The sequence below is a fragment of the Miniopterus natalensis genome, chromosome 19, assembly GCF_054644295.1.
Source record: "Miniopterus natalensis isolate mMinNat1 chromosome 19, mMinNat1.hap1, whole genome shotgun sequence".
Classification (NCBI taxonomy): Eukaryota; Metazoa; Chordata; class Mammalia; order Chiroptera; family Miniopteridae; genus Miniopterus; species Miniopterus natalensis.
In genome coordinates, this window is record NC_142099.1 from 38,898,283 (window position 1) to 38,919,370 (window position 21,088).

The 21,088-nt window shown below is 55.6% G+C and overlaps 2 protein-coding genes across 2 annotated transcripts; one reads left to right on the forward strand and one right to left on the reverse strand.

The window, feature by feature from the left end:
- Nucleotides 1-977: 977 nt before the first annotated feature.
- CCDC190 (coiled-coil domain containing 190) lies at nucleotides 978-9,558 on the forward strand. The gene is made up of 4 exons (XM_087828219.1): nucleotides 978-1,239; nucleotides 2,176-2,374; nucleotides 6,471-6,588; nucleotides 6,765-9,558. Exons 2-4 carry the CDS (start codon nucleotides 2,179-2,181, stop codon nucleotides 7,318-7,320), a joined length of 870 nt encoding a protein of 289 aa, XP_087684345.1. The 5' UTR covers nucleotides 978-1,239; nucleotides 2,176-2,178; the 3' UTR covers nucleotides 7,321-9,558.
- On the reverse strand, nucleotides 9,228-20,192 carry HSD17B7 (hydroxysteroid 17-beta dehydrogenase 7). The gene is made up of 9 exons (XM_087828220.1): nucleotides 20,158-20,192; nucleotides 19,811-20,014; nucleotides 17,937-18,029; nucleotides 16,898-17,012; nucleotides 14,987-15,181; nucleotides 12,885-12,989; nucleotides 12,129-12,185; nucleotides 9,630-9,728; nucleotides 9,228-9,499 (listed from the first exon to the last, which is right to left on the reverse strand). The coding sequence occupies exons 1-9, from the start codon at nucleotides 20,190-20,192 to the stop codon at nucleotides 9,407-9,409; spliced, it is 996 nt and encodes a 331-aa protein (XP_087684346.1). The 3' UTR covers nucleotides 9,228-9,406.
- Between the last annotated feature and the right edge of the window lie 896 nt (nucleotides 20,193-21,088).

The window sequence follows — 21,088 nt, forward strand, 5'->3', positions numbered from 1 at the left end:
TCATTTCTGCACACCTGCATGCCTGCTTCCCCGCAGGATGGCATGGAGTGACAACTCTCCTGAGCCCTCCCTCACTGCGGTCGCTCCGGTGGAGGCCAAGGTAGGAGTGGGGCTGCTCTGTGGTCCTTACAGGTGGCCAGATGGGGACGAGGCACCCCTCTGGCTGGTGATTCTCCTTGAACCCACCTGGCCCAGTCATGGGTATTCTGGGGGAGAGATAATGACGTCATGGAAAGGGATTGGAAGGGGAGGGGAAGAGGAAGGGGAGGGGGAAGGGGAGGGGAGGGGAGGGGAGGGGAAGGGAGGGGGAGGGGGAGGGGAGGGGAGGGGGAGGGGGAGGGGAGGGGAGGGGAGGGGAGGGGAGGGGAGGGGAGGGGAGGGGAGGGGAGGGGAGGGGAGGGGAGGGGAGGGGAGGGGAGGGGAGGGGAGGGGAGGGGAGGGGAGGGGAGGGGAAGGGAACACTGTCTGGTGAGAGAACAGGGCACCCCCCTCACAGGATCTCCTTAGAAAGCCCCGTGCTGGGTGACCATGGGTAACCCGCCTGGCTGCCTCCCAGGAGGCTCTGGAAAGATTAACAAACCCTGTGGAACATTAGTGCCTCTTGTTCTGGATGAAGCACAAGGCAACGACCAAAATACCACTAACACCTTTTCCATAGCCAAGGGGTCGCCTTGGCCACTGCAGCTTGCCCCAAAGATGGTCCCAAAGCTGACTGAAGTTTCACTTTGCCTGGTTCTGGGGTCACAGCTCGGGAAATCTTAATAATTGGCACTAAAACGCAGGGAACATGGGTAGAGGCCTGGGGAAGTCAGCGTGGTGAGCAGCAACGCCGAGTAAAGCAGCTTCCTCCTGCCCCACACCAGTGCACAGCCTGAGAAAAACCACAGTGGGGAGGGGAGGGGAGGGGGGTGGCAAAGCGGAGAGAAAGGGGGGTGAGAGCACAGACTCCCCTGGCTTTCACTCTGGGCTCCCATGGACACGGCCCAGGACAGCAAGGGGCGGGGCCCTCCAGGGAGGGCGGGATGCTGGCACGTGTCCTCGCAGAGCCACTTAGAGCCTGGGATGGTGCCCGGCCCAGGCAGCCAGCATTCCTGACCGGGGAGGCGGCGGGCGAGCTTTCAGCACTCCCCACCGGCCCCCTCCGCACCCCAACACCGACTCCTGGGCCTACCGAAGCAAGTTCATCCACCAGCCAGAGAAAGGCCCAGCAGCATTCCCGCCCGAGCGCCAGGCTTGCAGGTAGGTGCTGCCCGGCCAGCAGGGGCTCAGGCCGCACTGCTCCGGCCTCCTCCTCGCTCTCCTGACCTGCTGCCCTACGACTGATAGGGACCCACCCACCCCCGGGGCTCCTGGTGCACTCTCCGCTCTGAGTGCTGTGGGGACCTGGCAGAGAGACCCATCGCCGCCCCTGGTGCCACACAGCTCCAGGAGGGAGGGGTCACCCGGGCTTGGTCCTCAGTGTCCAGAAGGGTGGAGAGGATGGCAGTTCTGGGAACACGGCTGAAGGCAGGGCAAGGAGCTGTGTCGGGTCGCAGAGGGGCCTCGGGGCTGCCAGACACCCTGCTCTGCATGTCTGCGCTGCCTTCAGCCAGCGGGTCCCACTCTTTGCACTTCTGAGAGACTGGTTGTTCTGATTTGGCTCCCCAGTCGCCAGACTGCAACCTCCTTGAGAGCTTGAGCAGCGTCCCACCGCTGGGACCCTCATCCCTAGCGGAGCAGCTGTGCAGACCTGCAGGTATGAGTGAATGCACAGAGGGGCCCCAAGTCCCCCAGTCCTCTGAGACCCCTGAGCAGGACACCTGAGGAGCCGGGAGGTGATGGCTTCTGTACAGATAGCATTTCTTCTTTTCTTTCCCCAAAGAGTTGCTTGTATACCTCCCCCTTGATCCTCATGGCAGTGTGACCAGGGCTGTGGGGAAGCCTGTCATCTTTCACTGACTGATGGGCAAAGAGACCGAGGCTCAGAGGGGCGACTTCCCCTCCATTCTTCTGGGTCCCCTGGAAACTCATTTCCCTACAAAGCAAACTTCCTGCCAGCATGACTGCCTCTCACGAGGGGCTGTGGGTCAGAAGCTCACCCACACTGACGTCTGAGAGAAGCCAGGGGTCGGTGCCCAGTCTTGCTGTGGCGGGGTCTCCGTGGCGCCTGGGAGAACCTGGTTTCATTGTCTGCAGACCATGAAGGGGATGGAGGGGCGCGCAGTCAGGGGACCACTGTATAAGCAGCTGGATTTGGAGAGGAAGCATGCCAAGCAGGCCGAAGCCAGGCTGGGGCGACACCTGCAGAGACTGGAGCAAACCCACCTGTACCGCCTGAGGCTGCTGGCCTGGGAACAGAGACAGCTGCACAGGGACCTGCAGAGGCTGCAGCAAGGTAGGCACCCGGGGGCGGGGGCAGGAGGGCCGGGCAGCAGGCCTGCCCCTAGCTCAGGGCCAGTCCCCCGCCCTCCCCGCCACACAGCCCGGAGGCCACCCGGCCTCCTCGAGCCAACACGCTGGCCGGACCCTGGGCTCTCTCCTTGAACCGTCGTTTTCTACTCTCACCCGAGGATGTTCTTTCCTTTGCTTTTCAAAGAGAGAGAGAGAAACGTGGATGTGAGAGAGACACATCGATAGGTCGCCTCCCACACGTGCCCTGATGGGGGCAGGGGGTCAAGCCTGCAACACAGGTACATGCCCTCAGCCAGAATCAGACCTGGGACCCTTCAGTCTGCAGGCCAGCTGACGCTCTAGCCACTGAGCACACCAGCCAGGGCCTTATTTTTCATTCTGCTTTCCATTTGCCACCTCTGGGTTGAGTGGGTTTCACCTCTTTTTTATGCCTGGTCCACAACCACTCACTGAGCAATTGTTGCATGAAGTCACCTTATGAAAGGAATTAAAATCAAAGCTCCTGGGGTTAGTGACCTGAGTACAGAGGAGACAGGTGGCCTCCGACAGGCTGAGCCAGGAAGCGGGAATTCTCAGCTCCGCCCGGCCTGCACCCAGAGCTCAGAGCCCACACATTCCTCTGACACTAGAACAGCTCAGACTGCTGCACTGTGTCCGTCTGGACTGGGCTTTCTTGTTCTTAATCAAACGGCCAATGTTTCTGTCATTTCCCTGAAGAAGTCTCTTTACTTAGAAGCCTGCTCTCATATTCTGTACAGTAATCCCTCCCCTAATCCTCCTGTGTCCAAAGAATTGCTCTTCCCGACACACACCCCACTGAGAACCCTGTGTGGTCCACAGACTGCAGAGATAAGTAGTTATAATTAGAATAACCTAAGTTTAAAAACTAGTTTCTAGTTAGTAGTTACTGATCATCCATCTACACAGTGGTGTCTGGTGTCTCAGACCTCCAGAGCCACCTACACTGCTCAGCGAGGAGGGAATCAAGCTCCCTGCCCAAGGTCCCACCTTTATCCACGACCACAGGCTCTGGGTTCACTTCTCAGTGTTGAAACCCTCACTCCATCCCTTACTAGCTGAGTCCTCCAGCCTCTTACTGCACCTGCCAGTGCCTCAGTTTCCTCAAATGTAAAATGGGAATGATGCACCTACCTGGGAAGTTGTCTGGGGTGCAGCAGGCACTTGGCACAGCACCTGAACACAAAGTAAGGCCTTTGTGTTTGCTCTTCCCAGTCAACCACTCATGGGTTGTTATGGGACTGCAGCTATGAACAGCTGGGTTTTAAGATGATTTCGTAATTCAGCACAGGATGGGTCTATCTCAACTTTGCACAGCTGCAGCTCCTGCCATGCAGGTGCCAGGACTCAGCCCTTCGACCACACAGCAGGTCCGGGGCGCCAGGTATCACAATCCCATGTCAGTCGTTTAGGTCTGACAGCTGATTCAGGGACACAGAGCCTAGAGTAGTGTCTGCACCTCTCGCCTGGTGGTCACATCTAACCCAGTCTGACAGATGACTGTGAACATGAAACCAAACCTCTCTGCTCCCAATTCCCATTTGCACCAAATAAGATAAACCAGACGAGACCCTCCAGAAGGACACTGAAGAGCAGAGACCTGCTTCAGGGGTCCAGGATGGGTGAGGCAGGGGAGGTCCTGGCCAGTCGCCTCAGTGACAGGTGATGTGGAAAGAGGCAGACATGTTGGTGCAGGGGCCTCTGACCCTGTCCTTTGGAAAGTCATATCCTCTCTGAGCCTCAGACTTTTTTTTTTTTTTAAATATATCTTTATTGATTTCAGAGAGAGGAAAGGAGGAGAGAGCTAGAAACATCAATGATGAGAAAGTCATTGATCAGCCACAGCCCGCAACCCAGGCATGTGCCCTGACCGGGAATCGAACCCTGATCGCCTGGATCCTAGGTCGACGCTCAACCGCTGAGCCACGCCCAGCCAGGCGAGCCTCAGACTTCTTGACAGTGAGGGGAAAAGGGAAGACGTAGTAAGTCTCTGTGTCTACCAGGCCCTGCACTGGGCAGCGTTTCTCAAAGTTTCATTTAACAAAATTGCTGTTGAGATTCCATGGTAGGCCAGTTGGGAGACTGCTCAAAGTGCATCCCAGCTCTCCCTATAGAGTCTGGAACATTAGGTTAGGAATTCACAGATTATTCTGGGACAGGGGTTTTAGGGACCAGACATCACAAAGCACCCTCACAGTTACTGGGATAGATGCAAAAATGCAAATAAGGGAAACTGTGCCCTCCAGGTGCTCACCTCAAAGTCAGGAGGTCACTGTGCCTGCAGAAGGTTATGATAGAAACGCTAACTGCTAAGGTGGAGGTATTTCCAGGGTAGGGCAGGAGGGTCAGGGTCCTGTGTCCATCAAAGGCCTCAGGTGAACTCCCCCAAAGAGGTGATGCACAAGCTGAATGCTGGAGGCGGCGGCAAGTGGACAGGCGGGGAACAGTGGGCACTGTCACAGGGACAAGACAGTGCATGCACATGAGCAGGATTTGCCACCAAGAGCTTGGTCTGCAGGATTCTGAGGGGCAGGAAGGGGCAGGCAGCTCCACAGGTCTTGCAGAAGTGTTGAGACCTCAGCCTGCAGGGTTGGGAGTGGGGAGACGGCACGTTCCATAGTCAGAGGACCCCTCTGGCTACAGTGATGAGGAAAGACCTCATAGCAGAACCCCAAGGTTCAGGCCTGGGCATTGGCCAGCTGAAGAGAATGAGGACCTTGAGATACTGAGAAGGCGGGATTGCCAGTCAAGAGTACATTTCCTGGCACAAAACAGGCAGACAAACACTTGTCAATCGGACAACTGGATGAAGACAGGCGCCATGCCATGCCTCCCCGGAGCGAACTCTGCAGAAAGATCACGTTTTGGGGAAAAGATATGCTCGCTGCCCAACCTGTTGGCTTCTCGGGTCTAAAACTGCAGAATAGTGACCTGGCTGGGAGAAGCTCAAAATCTCTTAGTGTGTAGGGAATAAGTGAAGTTCACGCACATACACACATACAGGCATACACAGGCAGATACATATACACACATGCACACATGCATTGCACACAGACACACACAGACACACAGAGACACAGGCAACAGAGGAAGGGGCCCACAAAGGACTATCTTGTCTTGACTACCCACAAAGCAGTGATCAGAAGACAGGGTTTTAGGAGTTTCGTGTGAATTCTAGGCTCCAGTCTGGTCATGTTTCCCCTGCCTGATGCCTACAACCCCGCGTTGAATCAGGGAACTCAGAGACTTAGAGCAACAGGTGCAAGACTTCCAGCCCATGGCCACCTGGGGAGGTGTCTGGAGACCCACGGGTGCTCTGCAGTTGCCCTGAGGAACTGATGCTGAATTGCTGACTCAGAGTGAAGAGCCCACACACCGAGGTGGACGTGTGGGCCCTGCCCAGGTGGGTAGGAAGCCCCGTGACTGTCACTCACACCCAGTGGTTATTCTGTGTTGCAAACACCCTGCTTGACAAATAAAACATTCAAACAAAACCTCCAGGGCCAGCAGCTTAACCCTCTGATCCTGGGTTTGTAGAGCCTCCTCAACACGTTTCAGGAAAACACTGGATGGCTGTTTTGCTGACATCCACCGTCAGCTCTGCCTGGTGCCACAAGATCACAGCTCCAGCACAGAGAACCAGCTTCCAGCTTCTCTCCCTTCTTCTTTCCACCAGGTTTCAGGGCACCCTAACCAAGTGCCACAGACTGGGGCATAAACAGAATTCAGGGCCTCTGTTCTGGAGGCAGCAAGTCCAAGCTCAAGGTGTGGGCAGGGCTGCCCCCTGAGGACGAGAGGGGAGGCTCTGTCCAGGCCCCATCCACGTGTCTTCTCCTGACTCCTCACTTCCCTCTGCAAGTATGTGTGTCCACATTTCCCCTTTCCTTATGGACACCAGTCATGGCAGACTAGGAACCCCCTAGTGACCTCAGCTCAACTCGATCGCCTCTGTCAGGCCCCACCTCCAACGGCCACATTCTGAACTCCTGGGGTTAGGACTCCTATAGATGACATCTGGGGGAAAACTCAACCCATAATACGTATTAATTAACTCAAAGCAGATATCAAGAAAAAGCACCCCTCCTATTTTGGGAATGGAATTCAGAAGAGACCAGGACACATTCCTGAGTGGCCATCGCAGGGAGGGAAGCATGGAGTCCCACCGGCCACTCGAGTCAGGTGAGATGCTCACTCAGCACACACTGTGGCACCAATGCCTCCTCCCACTGTCCCCTCCCTGAGGAAACACTGTCCCTGTTTTCAGCACAGAGATGTCCCTGCTCATCTCACCTTCCACCCCCTCACCCACTCTGTTACCCCGGCTAACACTACATGGTGGGGGCCATGGTCTGATAACTTGAAAATTCTAAATATGGGCATCTTCATCGGTTTTCAGAGAACTCTATTTTTTCTACTCTCTTTCCCAGAGCACTGGCCAACACAACCCAAAAAGTACACAAAACCGGGTTCCAGGTGCCTCCTTCCGACCACACTGGCCTCCAGGACCCTGTGAGAAGCAAAGAGCAGTTGCTGTCTCAAAGCTGTGCCACCTCCCACCTCACAGAAGAGAAGCCACCAGACGAAGCCATGCCCACTGGCCCCGCAGACCTCCCAGCAGGTAGCCATGGAGTGGCCCACTGTGAGGAGGTCAGGTCAGAAGACACCGGCCTGCAGCTGGACCTCCATGGTGGGGGACACATGTCCCTGGGGCCCACGGAGTGTGTGGGAAACCTCAACAGGGAGTCCTCGGTGCCCTCCTTCCTCGAGTTGTTTGCCAAGGCCGCCAATGCCCATTACCTACGACACAGGGTGCCCCCCGAGTCTGAGAGGATGCTCAGCATTGGGGAGATATTCGGGCACGGGGACCCATCAACCCAGAGCAGGGTAGCATCTAAGTCACCTCCTCTCTGACCATCCAGCACCCCTCACCGTAACACTCAATTTTACTTTAGACCCGTTTTTCCCCTTTCCCTGAATCCACAATGCCAGTGTATGAAAAATGAGGGGAGATGAGTCTTCTGAGGACAGGTTAAGTGACACACCCGTTGCTAAAGTTGTCAAAATACAAATCTGCATTGACCACCGGTGTAGTTCCGAGTTCTGATCCTGTGGCGCCACCTGCTGGCCACACGGCAGGCCCTTGTGCCCAGGCCCCGTCTGAGAACAGGACTCAGCCAACCCTGCCCTCGGCGCGGCCTTGCCGACTGCCTGCATTTCTAGGTGGCCTCACTTTGGTTTTCTCATTCCCACCTCCAACGGCTCACATCAGACTTGAATCTAATCATGAACAATTTGCAAGAAATGTGCTCCCTCCAACATTTCCTTCCAAGAAGCAAAAGGACTGGGGAGGCAGGCCGGGGCAACACCCGGGTCAGGAACATTCATTTACTGGCAGTGCCAAGGCTGGGCCAGCGGGACACAGCCCGCTGTGCAAACCACCCAGCGCCACCCATCTGTGCCTTCTAGTCTCCTCCTCAGTCCCTATCACCATCACCCCAGGGTGGGTTCCCCGTTCTGTGCGGGTCTTTCTCCTGCAGCCACAGCTGAAGGCCAGGGCACCAGCCACCAAGGCTGCATGAGCATGGCACAGCCCCAGCCTCAGACGATGAAACCCATCCACGTCCCCTTTGTCTGTAGACCCGAGACACACACGCTCTGCAGGCTCCTCCTGCATCATGCTCCTATCTCCACATGCCTGGCAGACCCAGGTCTGTCTGTACGTCCAACAATACCTCATCCATTTTGTGTCCACACTTCACACATGGCCACAGAATTGAGGGTTCACTCAGTGCCTTAACTAGCATCTGAGCCACATTCAACTTACTACTCGGATAACAGCTTCGCAGTCATCCACCTCAGAAAACGTTTCCTTCCTTCACAGTTCCTGCACTCAGTGCTCACCCTCCCTCAAGCAGAGGAAGCAGTCATTGTGCCTGCAGATCAAATGGGCTTCCGCCGGGCACAAGGCGAGGCAAGACCGCTGCCCTCGGGCCCTGGCTTCACCCTTGCGCTCACGCTCTCACAGCGAGTGCCACCCTCATGTTCATGTACAGAATGTTCAACTTAATTGAAAATACCTTTAGCAACAAAAGGAGAGAAATTATAACAAAATATTCATACTTCAAAGTGTGTAACAATTACATTGATATATAATTTTTCACTTTTACTAACCCGAAACTTCACTCACTTCACTGTATCCCAGGTATGGTGACATTTAGGGTAAAAACATCTAAGCATTTTAGCATTTTTGTCTTCGTGTCAAATAGCTCTACCCTGCCCAATAGCTCAGCTGGAAAATTTCATTGAAACAATGTAAAACATTTCCTGCCCATTTACATGCATTAAAATGTGAGTGTGGAAGCAGGTGTCAGCAGTGAACACACTTTCAGATGGAGTTAGAGCCAGGCCCACGGTCACATGGACTAACCTCAATGTCAGCAAGACGCTTTTAAAATAAGGGAGAAATAAGAGAGGCAGCCAAGCACACATTCAGTGGTTCCTGAGAAACTACAAGGCACCTGGATGGGGTGGTCAGGACTGAATCTCAGGACTGTTAGGAGGGGTGGAAGAATTAAGGTGGAAGACCTAAGGCAATGCTCACAGGAAAGGGGCACAGCTGAGACTGTCACTCAGAGTGGCTGTGTGTCCTGCCACGACAGGCCAACAGGAGGACCAGTGTGCCCGCATCTCGGCTACTCGAGGCCATGCCTCGTCCCAGAGCGTGGCTTGGGCTCCAGTTGGCAGAATGTAAACCCATGGACAGAGGTGACCGCTGGGTTATGCTAGCAGAGCTCGATGGGGGACACCACTCCAGAGAATAGCTAAGTGATGTTTTACTTTATGAACCTTTTCCACAAGCACGCACAGCCTTCGAGAGAACACTGGACGGAGGGAGAAAGACAGTGAGAGTTCAGTTCACTGCAAACAGCGCCATCCCACCCACCAGGAGCCCACGAGCCACAGAGGGCAGAGGGGTTCACGGTCACTGTCAGCTGTGCTAATCTGCACTCAGGATGGTGACCCTAAGGTGCTTTTCCAGGGCCAGTAGTTTTCGGTAAAATTTTTCAGCAGTGTCTTCGTCGAGGTCCATCTGGAAAGGAAGGGGAGAGAAGGGTGACTGGAGCGGAAATGACATGGACACTACTGTGGGGTAGGAAGGCGCTCAGCGTGTAGGATTGAAGGACAGGGCCAGGAGGAAACCCAGGAACAGTGCAGTGTACCTTCTCGGTCGTCACATAGTTGCTCCCGAAGCCTGTGGTGGCGCTCAGATACTTGGTCAGAGAGTTAAGAGACTCAGGCTTCTGGTGGAAGAGCCACACCTGGAAGGGAAGAGGGGGCGATTGTTTCTGTCCTGACCAAGGCCAGCATGGCTGGTGGGACGTGAGAGCGAGCGCCTTGCTCCAGACAAACCAGAAATCCTCTCGACCACCTAGTGGTCACGTCATGAGCCACGCTAGGACTTGGAGAAAGAATAGGGATAGGGCAGCCTGCTGGACAGTTTGGCCCATGAACTGACGGGTCTTGGGTTCAATTCTGGTCAAGGGCATGCACGTTGGTTGCAGGCTCGATGCCCATCCATCGGGGGGTGGCCGGAGGCAACCAATCATTGTGTCCCTCTCACATGGATGTTTTTCTCTGTCTCTCCCCTTCCATTCCACTCTCTCTGAAAAAAACAATGGAGAAAATGTCCTCCAGTGAGAGTTTTAAAAAAAATTCTGTCTTGTCTTTTACAGGTCCTGGGAGTAGCTAATGTCCCTGTGCTCTTCCAGTAATGACATATTTTAACTTTTATGTATAAATCTTTTCATTTATCTATAATTTTATTTGGTGTCAGGCCTGAAGAAAAGGCCCTGCTTTTCTGGCAACATCTGCTGAACAGCCTCTCTTCCCCACTATTTGGAAATACCAGTGTCACCCAAGTGCCTGTGTGCCGTGGGCCTGCTGTAACCTCCTATCTGTCCCACACATCTGTCAGTTCACGTGCCAGGGCATGCTGCTTGCATGAAAAATTTTCTTTAAAATTTTACCTGCTGATGGGGTAGAGGGGGTCCATGGGGGGAAAAGAGGGACACCTGTAATACTTTCAACATTAAAGATAAATTTAAAAAAAAAAATTACCTGCTGAAATATACTGAACCCTTACAATATGCCATCTCTCATTTATTCCTATAATTTTTTCTACAGACAATAAAAGACTGAGTGAAAAAGTGCACCCAGGGGTTCCTGGCAGGGAGCTGGAGAAGTGGGATTTGAATAGAATCCAACCCGTGCCTCATGCTGAGCCTGTCTGGGGAGAGGAAGCTCACCTGACGACAGAGCGCTTCCCCCCGGCCCGCACCCGCAGCGTCACAGCCTGTGGGGTGGTCGCCCACCCGCCGCTGGTCAGGAAATTGCAGCAGTCACACACTATTTTAAAAACCATGGCCCTGGGGTCAAGCTGCCTGTCCGCCCCGCTCCCCCCACTCCGAGCGTCCCCAGCACTCGCCGCCGAGGGCAGAGTCTTGCTTGTTGCCTATTTCCCACCCTCATTCTTTCCCTAAACCGGACTGAGCTCCTCATAACAGTTTCCTCTTCCAGTCCCCACGGGCCGCTCGGCGCAAACCTGACCTCTGGCCTTTGGTTTTCCACTTGCTGTGTGGAGTGGCCAATCCCTAAAGGGATGTTCACTGAAATGTCTACAGGTTTGGCAAATACATTAAGGACTAATGAGAGTTAGTCTGAATGCCCTGGCCGGTGTGGCTCAGCGGTTAGAGCATCCGCCTGAGCACCAAGGGTCACAGGTTCGATTCCTAGTCACGGGAATGACTGAAAGCCCTGGGTTTCGGGTTTGCTCCCAGACCCGGTCGGCGCACGTGTGGGAGGCAACCAAGGATGTCTCTCTCTCTCTCCCCTTCTCCCCCCTTCTACTCTCTCTGAAAAGCAATGGGAAAAAAATAGTTTGAAAGCACCTGATTCTGCAATCCGCTTGTGTCCCTACCACAGACGCACTTATCTCTGCAGCACTTTCCAGAACAAGAGTGTCAGCTGGTGTGTTAGCTGATCCCTGGTAGATGCTTTCCCAGCTCACTCTCATTCAGCCGGATTTAAGAATCTACTGAGCATGCGCAGGACAGCGCTAGGGCCTCACGTCTCCCGATGAACAGGAAAGTCCTGAAGGAGCCCGTGGAGGGAGGGACAAACACAGAGTGACTTTAAACGGGAACTTCACCCAGACAGTGCTCAGAGGACGGTGAGGTCACCTGGTGACCCGAACCCAGCAGCAGAGACATGGGGGTGTCACGTGTCTGACGGACGTGACGATGACCCACTGGCGACCGCTGCCTGACGGTGAAACACAGCAGCCCCTGGCGGCCCAGCGAAGGAAACACACTGGCTTCCCGACAGAGCAGCAGCTCGACCCGGCTGTGAGCGGAGGAAGGGGAGTCTTCACTGCCTCTGCCCCGACCCACGGGAGCACCTCCCCAGGAAGCCCACTGACTGCCCGGCCACCATCTGCTCTGCCTGCCCCTGGGGACCCACTGCTCAGCCTCCGCAGTGCTGTCCCTGCAACGACGGGCAGTCCCAGGGCACACAGCACCAGCAGCCTCACCGGGTCTCAGCAGGACCGCGGGTCTCCACAGGCACGTTCCCGTCTTTCCCGCCCAGACGGTTTCTGCCACCAGGGAACCTGCGGCTCACATCTGCTAGTGATCGTACAAGCCACGCAACCAGTAACATACCAGGGCCTCGGCTCCGTTGTACGGCTTCAAGGTGAACGAGTTTGTAAAGAAGCGAAGCTGAGGAAGAGAAATTAGTTGTCATTCTCTGGCGGTTTAGAACAAGGTTGCAGAAGAGTTACTTACTCAGACATTTAAAAAGGCACATGCATTTCTCATCACTGAACATTTTTAAGTGTCAACGAATAAAGGGTCTAAAACAGAAATATCCCTAGTGTCCATCACTCCGAGCCAACCACTGGACACCAAGGCTTATTTCCTCCTGTCTTCTCTGCGCCCGCTGGGACGGAGGGACAGGTTTCCTGAGTGCCACCATGGAAGGACAGTTCCTAAAAGCAGCATCTTCTGGTGCACTGAAGGCACAGTGCTCCCGGAAGATACTCCACACACACAACAGAAAAGCCAGCACGCGACTCATGGGTCAGAGGCACCCTCACCCTTCCTGGAGCTCTAAATGCATGTGACCACAGCACTCAGAAGACTCTGTTCACTACATTCGGCCCCAGGACCTACGGAGCATGCTCAGGGACACACCCCTCTCGGAGACAGGGACCGAGGACACCTGCTGTTGAGGCTCGGCTGGTGGGAAGCAGTGGCTAGGAGCTATGAGACTTCAAACCTCAAGTGACCTGGGATTCTGCCACCTCCAGGTTCAATTTCTTAAATCAGTTCACAAACCAATCAAACACACCTTTCTGGTCTTGACCCGAACAGCTTCCATAAGCAGAGAAAGGAGGTGTTGGGCAGGCGCTCACTCACCAGCCATATGATTGGCATCATCAGGGTCCACACAAAGGAGGGCACGATTCCGTAGGTCAGGTTGGTCAGCATGGTCCCCGGGCACACCACACTAGAGAACAGGCCCTGGGGGCAGAAGGGCAGGCAGGGCTGAGCTGGGGCGTGCTGACCCAGTCCAGCTCCAGGCTGGTGAATCAGGGACACCACCAAGGAGCCAGGACACAGGCCGGAAGGGTTTCTGCTCTGCACGTTCTGGACGCTGGAGAGGCCATTTCAGTGGAAGGATCAGGGACTGAGAACTCACTGTAAGGAGCAGTCAGGATGCAAAAACTAGGGAGACAAAGTCTCTGATCTCAAGAACCCTCTCAGACAAGAGCAGCCAGGCCTGCAGCTGAAGGAGAAAGTGGGCCTGGTTACCCGAGTTTTCCACATTGTTGGGCCAACTGCAGATCAGTTTATCGATCCTAAAAACCACTTGAGATAAAGACACACACAGCACAGCCTCTGCCTCCAAGTTTTGCTCCAGGAAATATGGACACAAACCTGCCCTGTGTGTCTGCCTCCCTGCAGGTACAGACCCAGACCTCAGGTGGGGTCCTGAGGTCAGAGCAGGGAGGGCCGTGTGGTCCCGCAGAGGCCACCTCCATCAGGTCCCTGCCACAGGCCTGCAGCCCAGGACTTGTCATGTTAGAAAGCTCTGTCCCATACAGACAGCCCAGTAACACAGCTCGTGGGACTAGAAGGGGACCCTGTGCAGCTGGGCCTCCCTGCAGAACTGGGGCTTGTTTTATACCACTGAATTCAGTTTAATTTTTACCACATTTTACCTTATTTTGATACTAACAATTTCAACTTATATTTTTATTACTTTTAATCTTGTTTTTCAAACATAAAGCAGGAAGTCCCAGTGTGACAGTGTGACAGACAGTCGTGTGGACAGGAAGCCCCTGAGCAGCAGACCCAAGAAGCTTCTCTTCCCCACAACTTCAGACCCCCCTCCGCCCTTCCCCAGAGGCAGGAACCACTACTGCCCCTACTGGTCAAATGAGGAAACAGAGGCCCCAGATTAAACATTTTAGCCGAGGTCACAGAGGCAGTGACAGAGCCAGGATTAGTCCTGCCCAGCAGTGAGCTCTCAGCTTCTACTCTTAGGCAACCTCTCCTCTAAGGGGCAGGACTGCGAGCCCCGACGCAGAAGCGAGACCCCACCTGACAGGCCTCCACTGCAGCACAGAGCAGGTCCTACCCATGGAGGCTGACTGCTATGTGTAACGCACAACTTAAGCTGCTCCCTCAACAGCAGGCAGCTCCACCGTCATCTCGTGATTCCTCCCTCCTCCTCAACCCCGAGCCTGGCCCAGTGCCTTAAACATGGTGAGCCTTCTATAAATATTAGTGGAACTAAACACTCCAACAACAGTCAACACAATCAGGAAGATGCCGTGGGAAGGACAGGAGATGTTACGATTTGAGACATACAAGGTCGCAGTACATTCCAGATCCCCGAGCCGCAAGAGCCAGCGTGACTGACAAGGGTGCCTCCTACAGAAACGCCCTCCATACCTAGGGTCCTGACACACACAGCTCAGACGACTCACTGATGGCCACCTCTCCAGACTGGGCTATGACGTGCATATGAACACCAGGAGGCAGATGGTTTGGTGGGGAATCCAGGCCACAAAGTCAGCAGCCTGGGCCCCGCCCTGAGCTGCACCCTCCACTAGTTCTTCACTTGCCCTCCCCATACCTGTGTCCTCATAGGACGATGGGAATACACAGACCTACCTCACCATGACAGGAAAGGTATAAGAAAGGTATTAAATACACAGGTGAAGAGTGAGCACCTAAAACACAGCAAGTGTTCAGCAGCAGCGCCTGGCGTTGTTAGTGTGGCTGTGCTAGAGAGAAGTGCAGGACGGTGACCATCCCTGTATACCTAAGAGGTCAGGAGCTCACTGTCTCTGCCCTAAAACGTTCCTATGCACCAGCCATCAGTCCCATTCAGGTCTCATCCTTCCTCACAACGATCCTGCTCAAGAAACAATGTTGCATCTTCTAAACCACAGGGCGAACAGCGAGCCCCGTCAGAGGATTCCCGGTACCCGCACGGGAGCGGGGCTCACCCGCTGGTTGAAGTTTCGGTTCAAGGCCACGCTCAGAAGGTCCAGGGCGTACTTGGAGGAGCTGTAGGGCTCCCGGCCTCTGCTGTGCTGGAAGTCCTCCAGGCTGAAGTTGGACCTCCTGGCACTGCGGGAGGACGTCCAGATGAGCCGAGAGGGGCTGTCACTGGGACAGAGGAGAGGTTCCAGCTCCCGAATCTGAGCGGAAAAGAAACAAAAACTGTATCAAGGTCTACTGGGTGGTACTGGTAACAGTTCTGAAACCACTACAATGTCTACTGGAATGGAGCAGATTTGTCGCTGGGAGTGGGCGTCGCAAGTAAGCCTGGGGCAGGGCCAGAAAGCCCCACAGGGGAATGGATTGGAGTTGACACCTCAGCCTGGACTCGGGTTCACCGTGATTAAGATTTCGATGGTTACATGTGGAAATATGTACAGATATGTGCACACACGTGGGCTGGTACACACATACACACCCCCTTGGTGTCAGCTGAGAGGGCCCAGAAGCATCTGCTGCCTCAACAACAAGCACCTAGGACTTACTATCTAACATCCCCTCCAATAAAAGAAGAGATCTCCTTAAAGAAATGGCTGGTTCTAGGCCTGGGGCAGGGAATAGGCACAGTGAGTTTGAAGCACCTTAAAGTGTCAGGAAGGACGTGCCTAAAACAAACACAAAACCATCACAATGAGGGCGTAGCCAAGATGTACAGGACCCAGTGGAAACATCTGAACAAGAAACTAAAGTCATATTTATAACTCAAAGCAGAAACTACATACCCATAAGTCCACATGGATATCTGTCTTTACCAATCACTTAACAATTCAAACAGAGGGCAAAGAAAGACAAGGTTATGAAAAAATAAAGGAAACATTAGATAATGATCTCTGTAATTTATTTTTAAAATGGCCAGGTAGAATTCAACCCATCCTGACTTTATATTTTAATTAACTTCTGATTGAAAAACTAGTATCATATAAAAAATAGTACTAAAGTATATAGAATAAAACATGAACCTCCACTTACACCTGAGGCCCTGGCACCCAGTTCAAAGGCAGCCAGTGTTCCATTTGTATCATTCTAGAAATATGATACCCACGTAGATGGAGTATGTAATGATATATCTGTTTGTTTACACAAATGCGGTCACACTATACAGAAGGCTGCTTCTCCATACGAATAAAACCCTGGAGGCTGTCCCACACCAGCGCAAAATATTTATCTCATTTCCTTTCATGGTTTCATAATATCCCAATGTTTGCATATATCTTAATTTATTATAAATATAGGCTAGTCCTCCAGGAGGTGGTCTAATTTTCAGGAAAACAGGCTCAAGGTACAGAAAAGTGAGCGTGAATCTGAGTGTCAGAGAAGCAGGCTGTGAGCAGTGAAGCCGGCATCAGGAGTCCCAGCACCTGGAGTGGCCGGCCGCTGGACAAGGTCCGCGTGACTCAGGCTAGACACTAACGTTACGCCATGATATTAACCTGAGGCGGGAGCACGGAACAAGGCAGACAAGGTACAGATCTCTGCTTCACCTGACACCTGTGCCTGGAATTGCAGCACACAGCACAGGTGCTTGAGAAATTGAGAATCAGGGTGATAAGAGATTAGCTATGAATCGGCGTTCAATGCCTGCCTGCTACCTCCCATCTGAAGCCAAGCCCGGCTCTGAAGGCCTATGTGTTTCTTCCTACTTTCTCTCCACTCTCCAGAGGTGACGGCAAAAGAAAAGTAATATCTCGATTGGCTGCTGTAGGGACCGATGTTTTCAGAATAGAGTGACCATCCTATTTAAATACTCAAAGATCAAACACCAGCAACACGCTACTGAGCTTCACAAAACAGCGCTGTGGTGTGCCCGGACAGCCTTTAGGATCCCAGCACCGAGTGTTGGCTTGTTGACACTTTACCAGGACAAAGTGGCCAAAGACATTGGTTGCAAAGACCTCCTGGAGCCCGTCGGCAGTGACCCTATCGTCCTGGGTCAGCAGTCCTTCAGCTGTGGAGAACACACGAATCATTTTTCTGAAACAGCAGAAGACAACTGCATGACCTTCAAAAATCCTGCAACTGGAGACACTGAGATGCTCCCTGCTGCCCTCCCCGCCCCCAACCCCATGTCTTTGATTCTGTAACAACAGGAACGAAAAGACCTATTTCTCAGACTGGGGGACTGTGCCGATATGATGTGGAGATGCCTCCTTCCCCCCGAAGTACTCACACACTACAGCCCATGCTGCCAACAGGTACCTGAGCCTCTAAACGCCTGCTAAAATTCTCCTCACCTCTTTCCAAATTGGTTACAAGTCAAGGTTCCTGGGGGACAACAGCTATGCGGAGGAGACGTCCCCCACACTAACTGAGGGCAACTGCCCAGCACAGTCTGGCAGCTGGTTCTTACTGGGCATTTGTGGAGCATCAAACATACTACTATGGTGTTTGCTGTGAGATCGTAAGAGTAGGTCAAGGCCAGTGTGGGCGTGAGTGTGTATGTGAGTTTAATGGAAAAGAGTAAAACAAATATAGAGTGACAACTTCTAGGAATGAGTACACGAGGTCACAAGGTCAGGCAGCTTTCTTCCTGTGGGCTGGGGTCAGACATTTTCGGAAGCCACCGCACTGTATTAAGTATCTCCAGGGAGACAGTGAGTTGTAGGGGCTCCCCAGCCTGCTGGTCAGAGCACCTGACACGAAGGAGCCTTCCTGGGGACTGGAGTCCCGCTGCCAACCTGCCTAATTCTAAAGGACTCCTGTCACAGACATTGTGGACCCAGAGCAACAAGGAACGGTGACGGTGACTTTGCCCATGAGAGACAAATGCTTTTCTTCCCTCCTGTCTTCGTTCTTCTTGACACCCCCTCTGCCCCGCAACTTTACATCCCAGGGCAAAACTAGACTGAGAAGTAAACACCTTCCTAATGCCCCATGTATCTGGAAAATGGTAATTACCTTGAAAACAGGCTGGAGAAGAGCGCTCTGAGGTTTAGGTGTGGGTTGGGCATGATGCCAGCGTTCAGGTACACATAGTCAAACCTCTGAAACCTGCAAGCAAAATGCAAGGCAAGGAGGCCGGTCATGTGGGAACAACTCCTCCCCCCCTCCCCCCTCCCCCTTGTCTTTTTTAAATATTTCAGAGAGAGGAAGGGAAAGGGAGAGAGTGTTGAAATATCAGTGATGAGTCACTGATCGGCTGCCTCCAGCACGCCTCCTACTGAGGATCAAGCCCGAAACCTGGGGCATGCACCCTGACCAGGAATCAAACCCACGGGCAGGACTCCTCTTCTCACGGTGGCTTCATGCAGGGTTTGGGGAGCTACAATAGGCTGTCCAGTCAGACCCTCTCTGATCAATCCTCCCTCAACTGCATACCCCCAAGTAGGCCCTGCAGCCACCCTCAGTCTACTAAACCCCCTCTCCTCTGGTCTTAGGCAGTTTGGGGCTTATTTATTTATTTATTTACTTTAGATTCACGTCTTCCCTAGTTGACAAGATTTATACAACACTGACATTCACCTAATCTGACCCATCAATGCTGGAGTCTGACTGCCAAGATATTCACTAAAGCTGAAAACCCTGACCCTTTCGCGCCCCGTGCTCTGAACCGCAGGATGATGGACGCTCGCAGGAATGAGACCAGGTCACAGAGGCTGAACGAACTCTCAGCGGTTCCCTCCGGGACGCTTGTCATGGAGGAACTGGGACATGCCAAGTTGAGAAAACTTTTTCATTTTTAAACCTCATAAGGCTGAATCTGAGTGTACTTTTTTTCAACCAGGTTCAAGATAAGTGTCGCCTGCACTCATGATACAGGCGCTGTGAGCATTCATAATGCCTCCTGGATTCTGTGCACACACAGTCCGGTGAGCCCAGGACAATGCAGATCACACACACACACACTCCTGGTCAGCCTGTAAGTCACTGACAGCCAAGTGCCTCTAACTGCAAAACTGTTTAAAATGCCTAAATATTGATTCCATCAGATCACCAAGTGTCACAAAGACAGTGTGGGTCCATGAACCATAGGGTGTCCCATCATCTAATTTGCAAACTTTCATCGAAGTCTATTAACCACTGTTGCTGGGAACGCGCAGGGTGCTCAGCGGAGCGGACACCGCACCGGACACCAGAGCAAGGCCTGGCCTCAGGAAAAGGGCGTCTTACCTCTCCAAGAGCAGGGGCCTGAGCGTCTACTCTGACCAAGAGGCCCGCGGTCCCCGTCGGCGCTCAGGCCCGCACCTGGCAGGGCGGGAGCCCCGGCGGCCCGGGCTGGCGCTGTTCAGCCAGATGGGCGGGTCCTTCAGGCTCTCCGCCGTCCGCAAGCGATGCCCCTTTGGGCATCGGGTGCGGGAGGTCCCTGACCTGAGCCAGAGGTCTGTCTGCCCAGCCGCCCGTTCCCGAGCTCGCACGCGGGCCTCGCTTCCTAAACCCGGAGAGCGCGCCCGCCTCCGGGCGCTGCGGCGGCTGGACGCCTCGCCCCCGCTGCCTCCTCCCCGCCTCGCCGCCTCAGGTCGGGCTAAGTCACCCAGTGCCTACCAGACGCCGCACTGCCACCTGTGGCAACACGTCCTCCCCGAGGGGCCGGGGGGACGGGCACCGCGCCCCTGCCACGCCGAGTCCGGCGGCGCCCGAGGGACAGGCGAGGGAAGGCTCGCGGGGGCCAGGGCGGCCGGGCGCGCGCCCGCCCCAGGAAACGCGCGGGGCGCGGGGGTGCGGGGCGTGGGGCGCGGGGCGCCCTCCCGTGGGCGGGGCGCGGGGGTGCGGGGCGCCCTCCCGTGGGCGGGGGGCGCGGCCACGGCGGGGAAGCCCGCGTCCCGGAGGCTCACCTGCGCCGGAGCTCCCCGGCGGCGCGCAGCACGGAGCGCAGGTCGGCGACGTCCACCTGCACGGTGCTCACCTGCGCCGAGGGCCGGGCGGCCAGCAGCGCGGCGCGGGCGGCCTCGGCTCGCGCGCGGCTCCGGCAGGCCAGGCACAGGTGCAGCGCGCCGTCCTCCTGCAGCAGCCGCTCGCACAGCGCCCGCCCGACGCCGCTGCGCAAGGCGAGGGTCAGCGCGGCCACGCGGCCCCGGGGCCCGGCGCGCGGGCAAGAAGGCGGCGGCCCGGCGCGGCGTCCGGCCGGAGCCCCGCCCGCCCCGCCCGCCCGCGCTGCCCGCCTCGCGCCCCGCGGCCTCACCTGCTCGCCCCGGTGACCAGCACCACCCGCCTCATCTCGGCGCGCCGACGCCCCACTGCCCGCGGCCGGCGCAGCGCTCCGAGGAAATGCCGGGCCCGCCCGGCCCGCCGCCACGCCCGCCGCCCAATCGGGGCCTGGTTACCCGTGATGCCCCGCCCCCAGCCGCGCCCGCCAATCGGGCGCGGCGCTGCCCCACCTCCCCTGGCGTCGCCGACGCCGCGCGGGGCCCTCCAATCGCAGCCCGCCGCCTCCCGGATCTGGTGGGGTGAGATAGGACGAGGGGCGGGGCGGGGCGGGGCGGGGCGGGGCGAGGGCGGCCCGGGGGCGGGGCCGAGGGACTCCGGCCCCTGCCTTCCTCTGCGGCCCGCGGGCCCGCGGGCGGCGCTGCGGTCCGGGTGGGGTCTCGGCCATCGCGGGTCTGGGCTCCGGCCGCTGGGACTGCGGCATTTGCAGCGGAGCCCGTATGTCACAGGGAAGGCTCGGGCCTGCGAGTTGAAGTTTGGGGACTGTCCCCTGGTTGTCCCTCCTCTCTACCTGAGCATCCGGCGCCGTGCCACTCCTGCTCCCAGACCTCCTCTAAAATGTCATCTTTGGAACATCGCTTTTATGAAGAACGGTGCGGAACCACGCAGGAGCTGCCAGCTTTCCAAACGGACCAAGGGTGTGGCCGCAGCCTCCCCGCTGCCCTCTGCACTGCGCCCCCGCACCTGCGGCCGTCGCTGACCAGGCGTGTCCCCTCCCTCGGAAACCAGGAGGTGACCGCCCAGGGCGGGGGTCGCGGCCCCTGCCCCCTGCCCCCTGCCCCCGGCGTGCTGCGCGGGCCAGAAGGGACTTCAGGCGTCAAGCCAGCAGCTTCGTGACAGTAAGGGACCCAGTGAGTCCTGGCTCCGGATCTCCACGGCCCGGGCCGCGTGGCGCAGGGCATCCCGGT

What these genes read in the sequence shown, in the direction of transcription:
- CCDC190 (XM_087828219.1), top strand. Translation starts at nt 2,179, where the DNA reads ATGAAGGGGATGGAGGGGCGCGCAGTCAGGGGACCACTGTATAAGCAG. An exon ending in CCTGCAGAGGCTGCAGCAAG is followed by an intron (nt 2,375 to 6,470) that starts GTAGGCACCCGG and finishes AACTCAAAGCAG; the next exon opens with ATATCAAGAAAAAGCACCCC. An exon ending in CCACCGGCCACTCGAGTCAG is followed by an intron (nt 6,589 to 6,764) that starts GTGAGATGCTCA and finishes CATGGTCTGATA; the next exon opens with ACTTGAAAATTCTAAATATG.
- HSD17B7 (XM_087828220.1), bottom strand. Translation starts at nt 20,192, where the DNA reads ATGAGGCGGGTGGTGCTGGTCACCGGGGCGAGCAG. An exon ending in TTCTCCAGCCTGTTTTCAAG is followed by an intron (nt 17,013 to 17,936) that starts GTAATTACCATT and finishes CTGCTGTTTCAG; the next exon opens with AAAAATGATTCGTGTGTTCT. An exon ending in TGATGCCAATCATATGGCTG is followed by an intron (nt 12,186 to 12,884) that starts GTGAGTGAGCGC and finishes TCTCTTCCTCAG; the next exon opens with CTTCGCTTCTTTACAAACTC.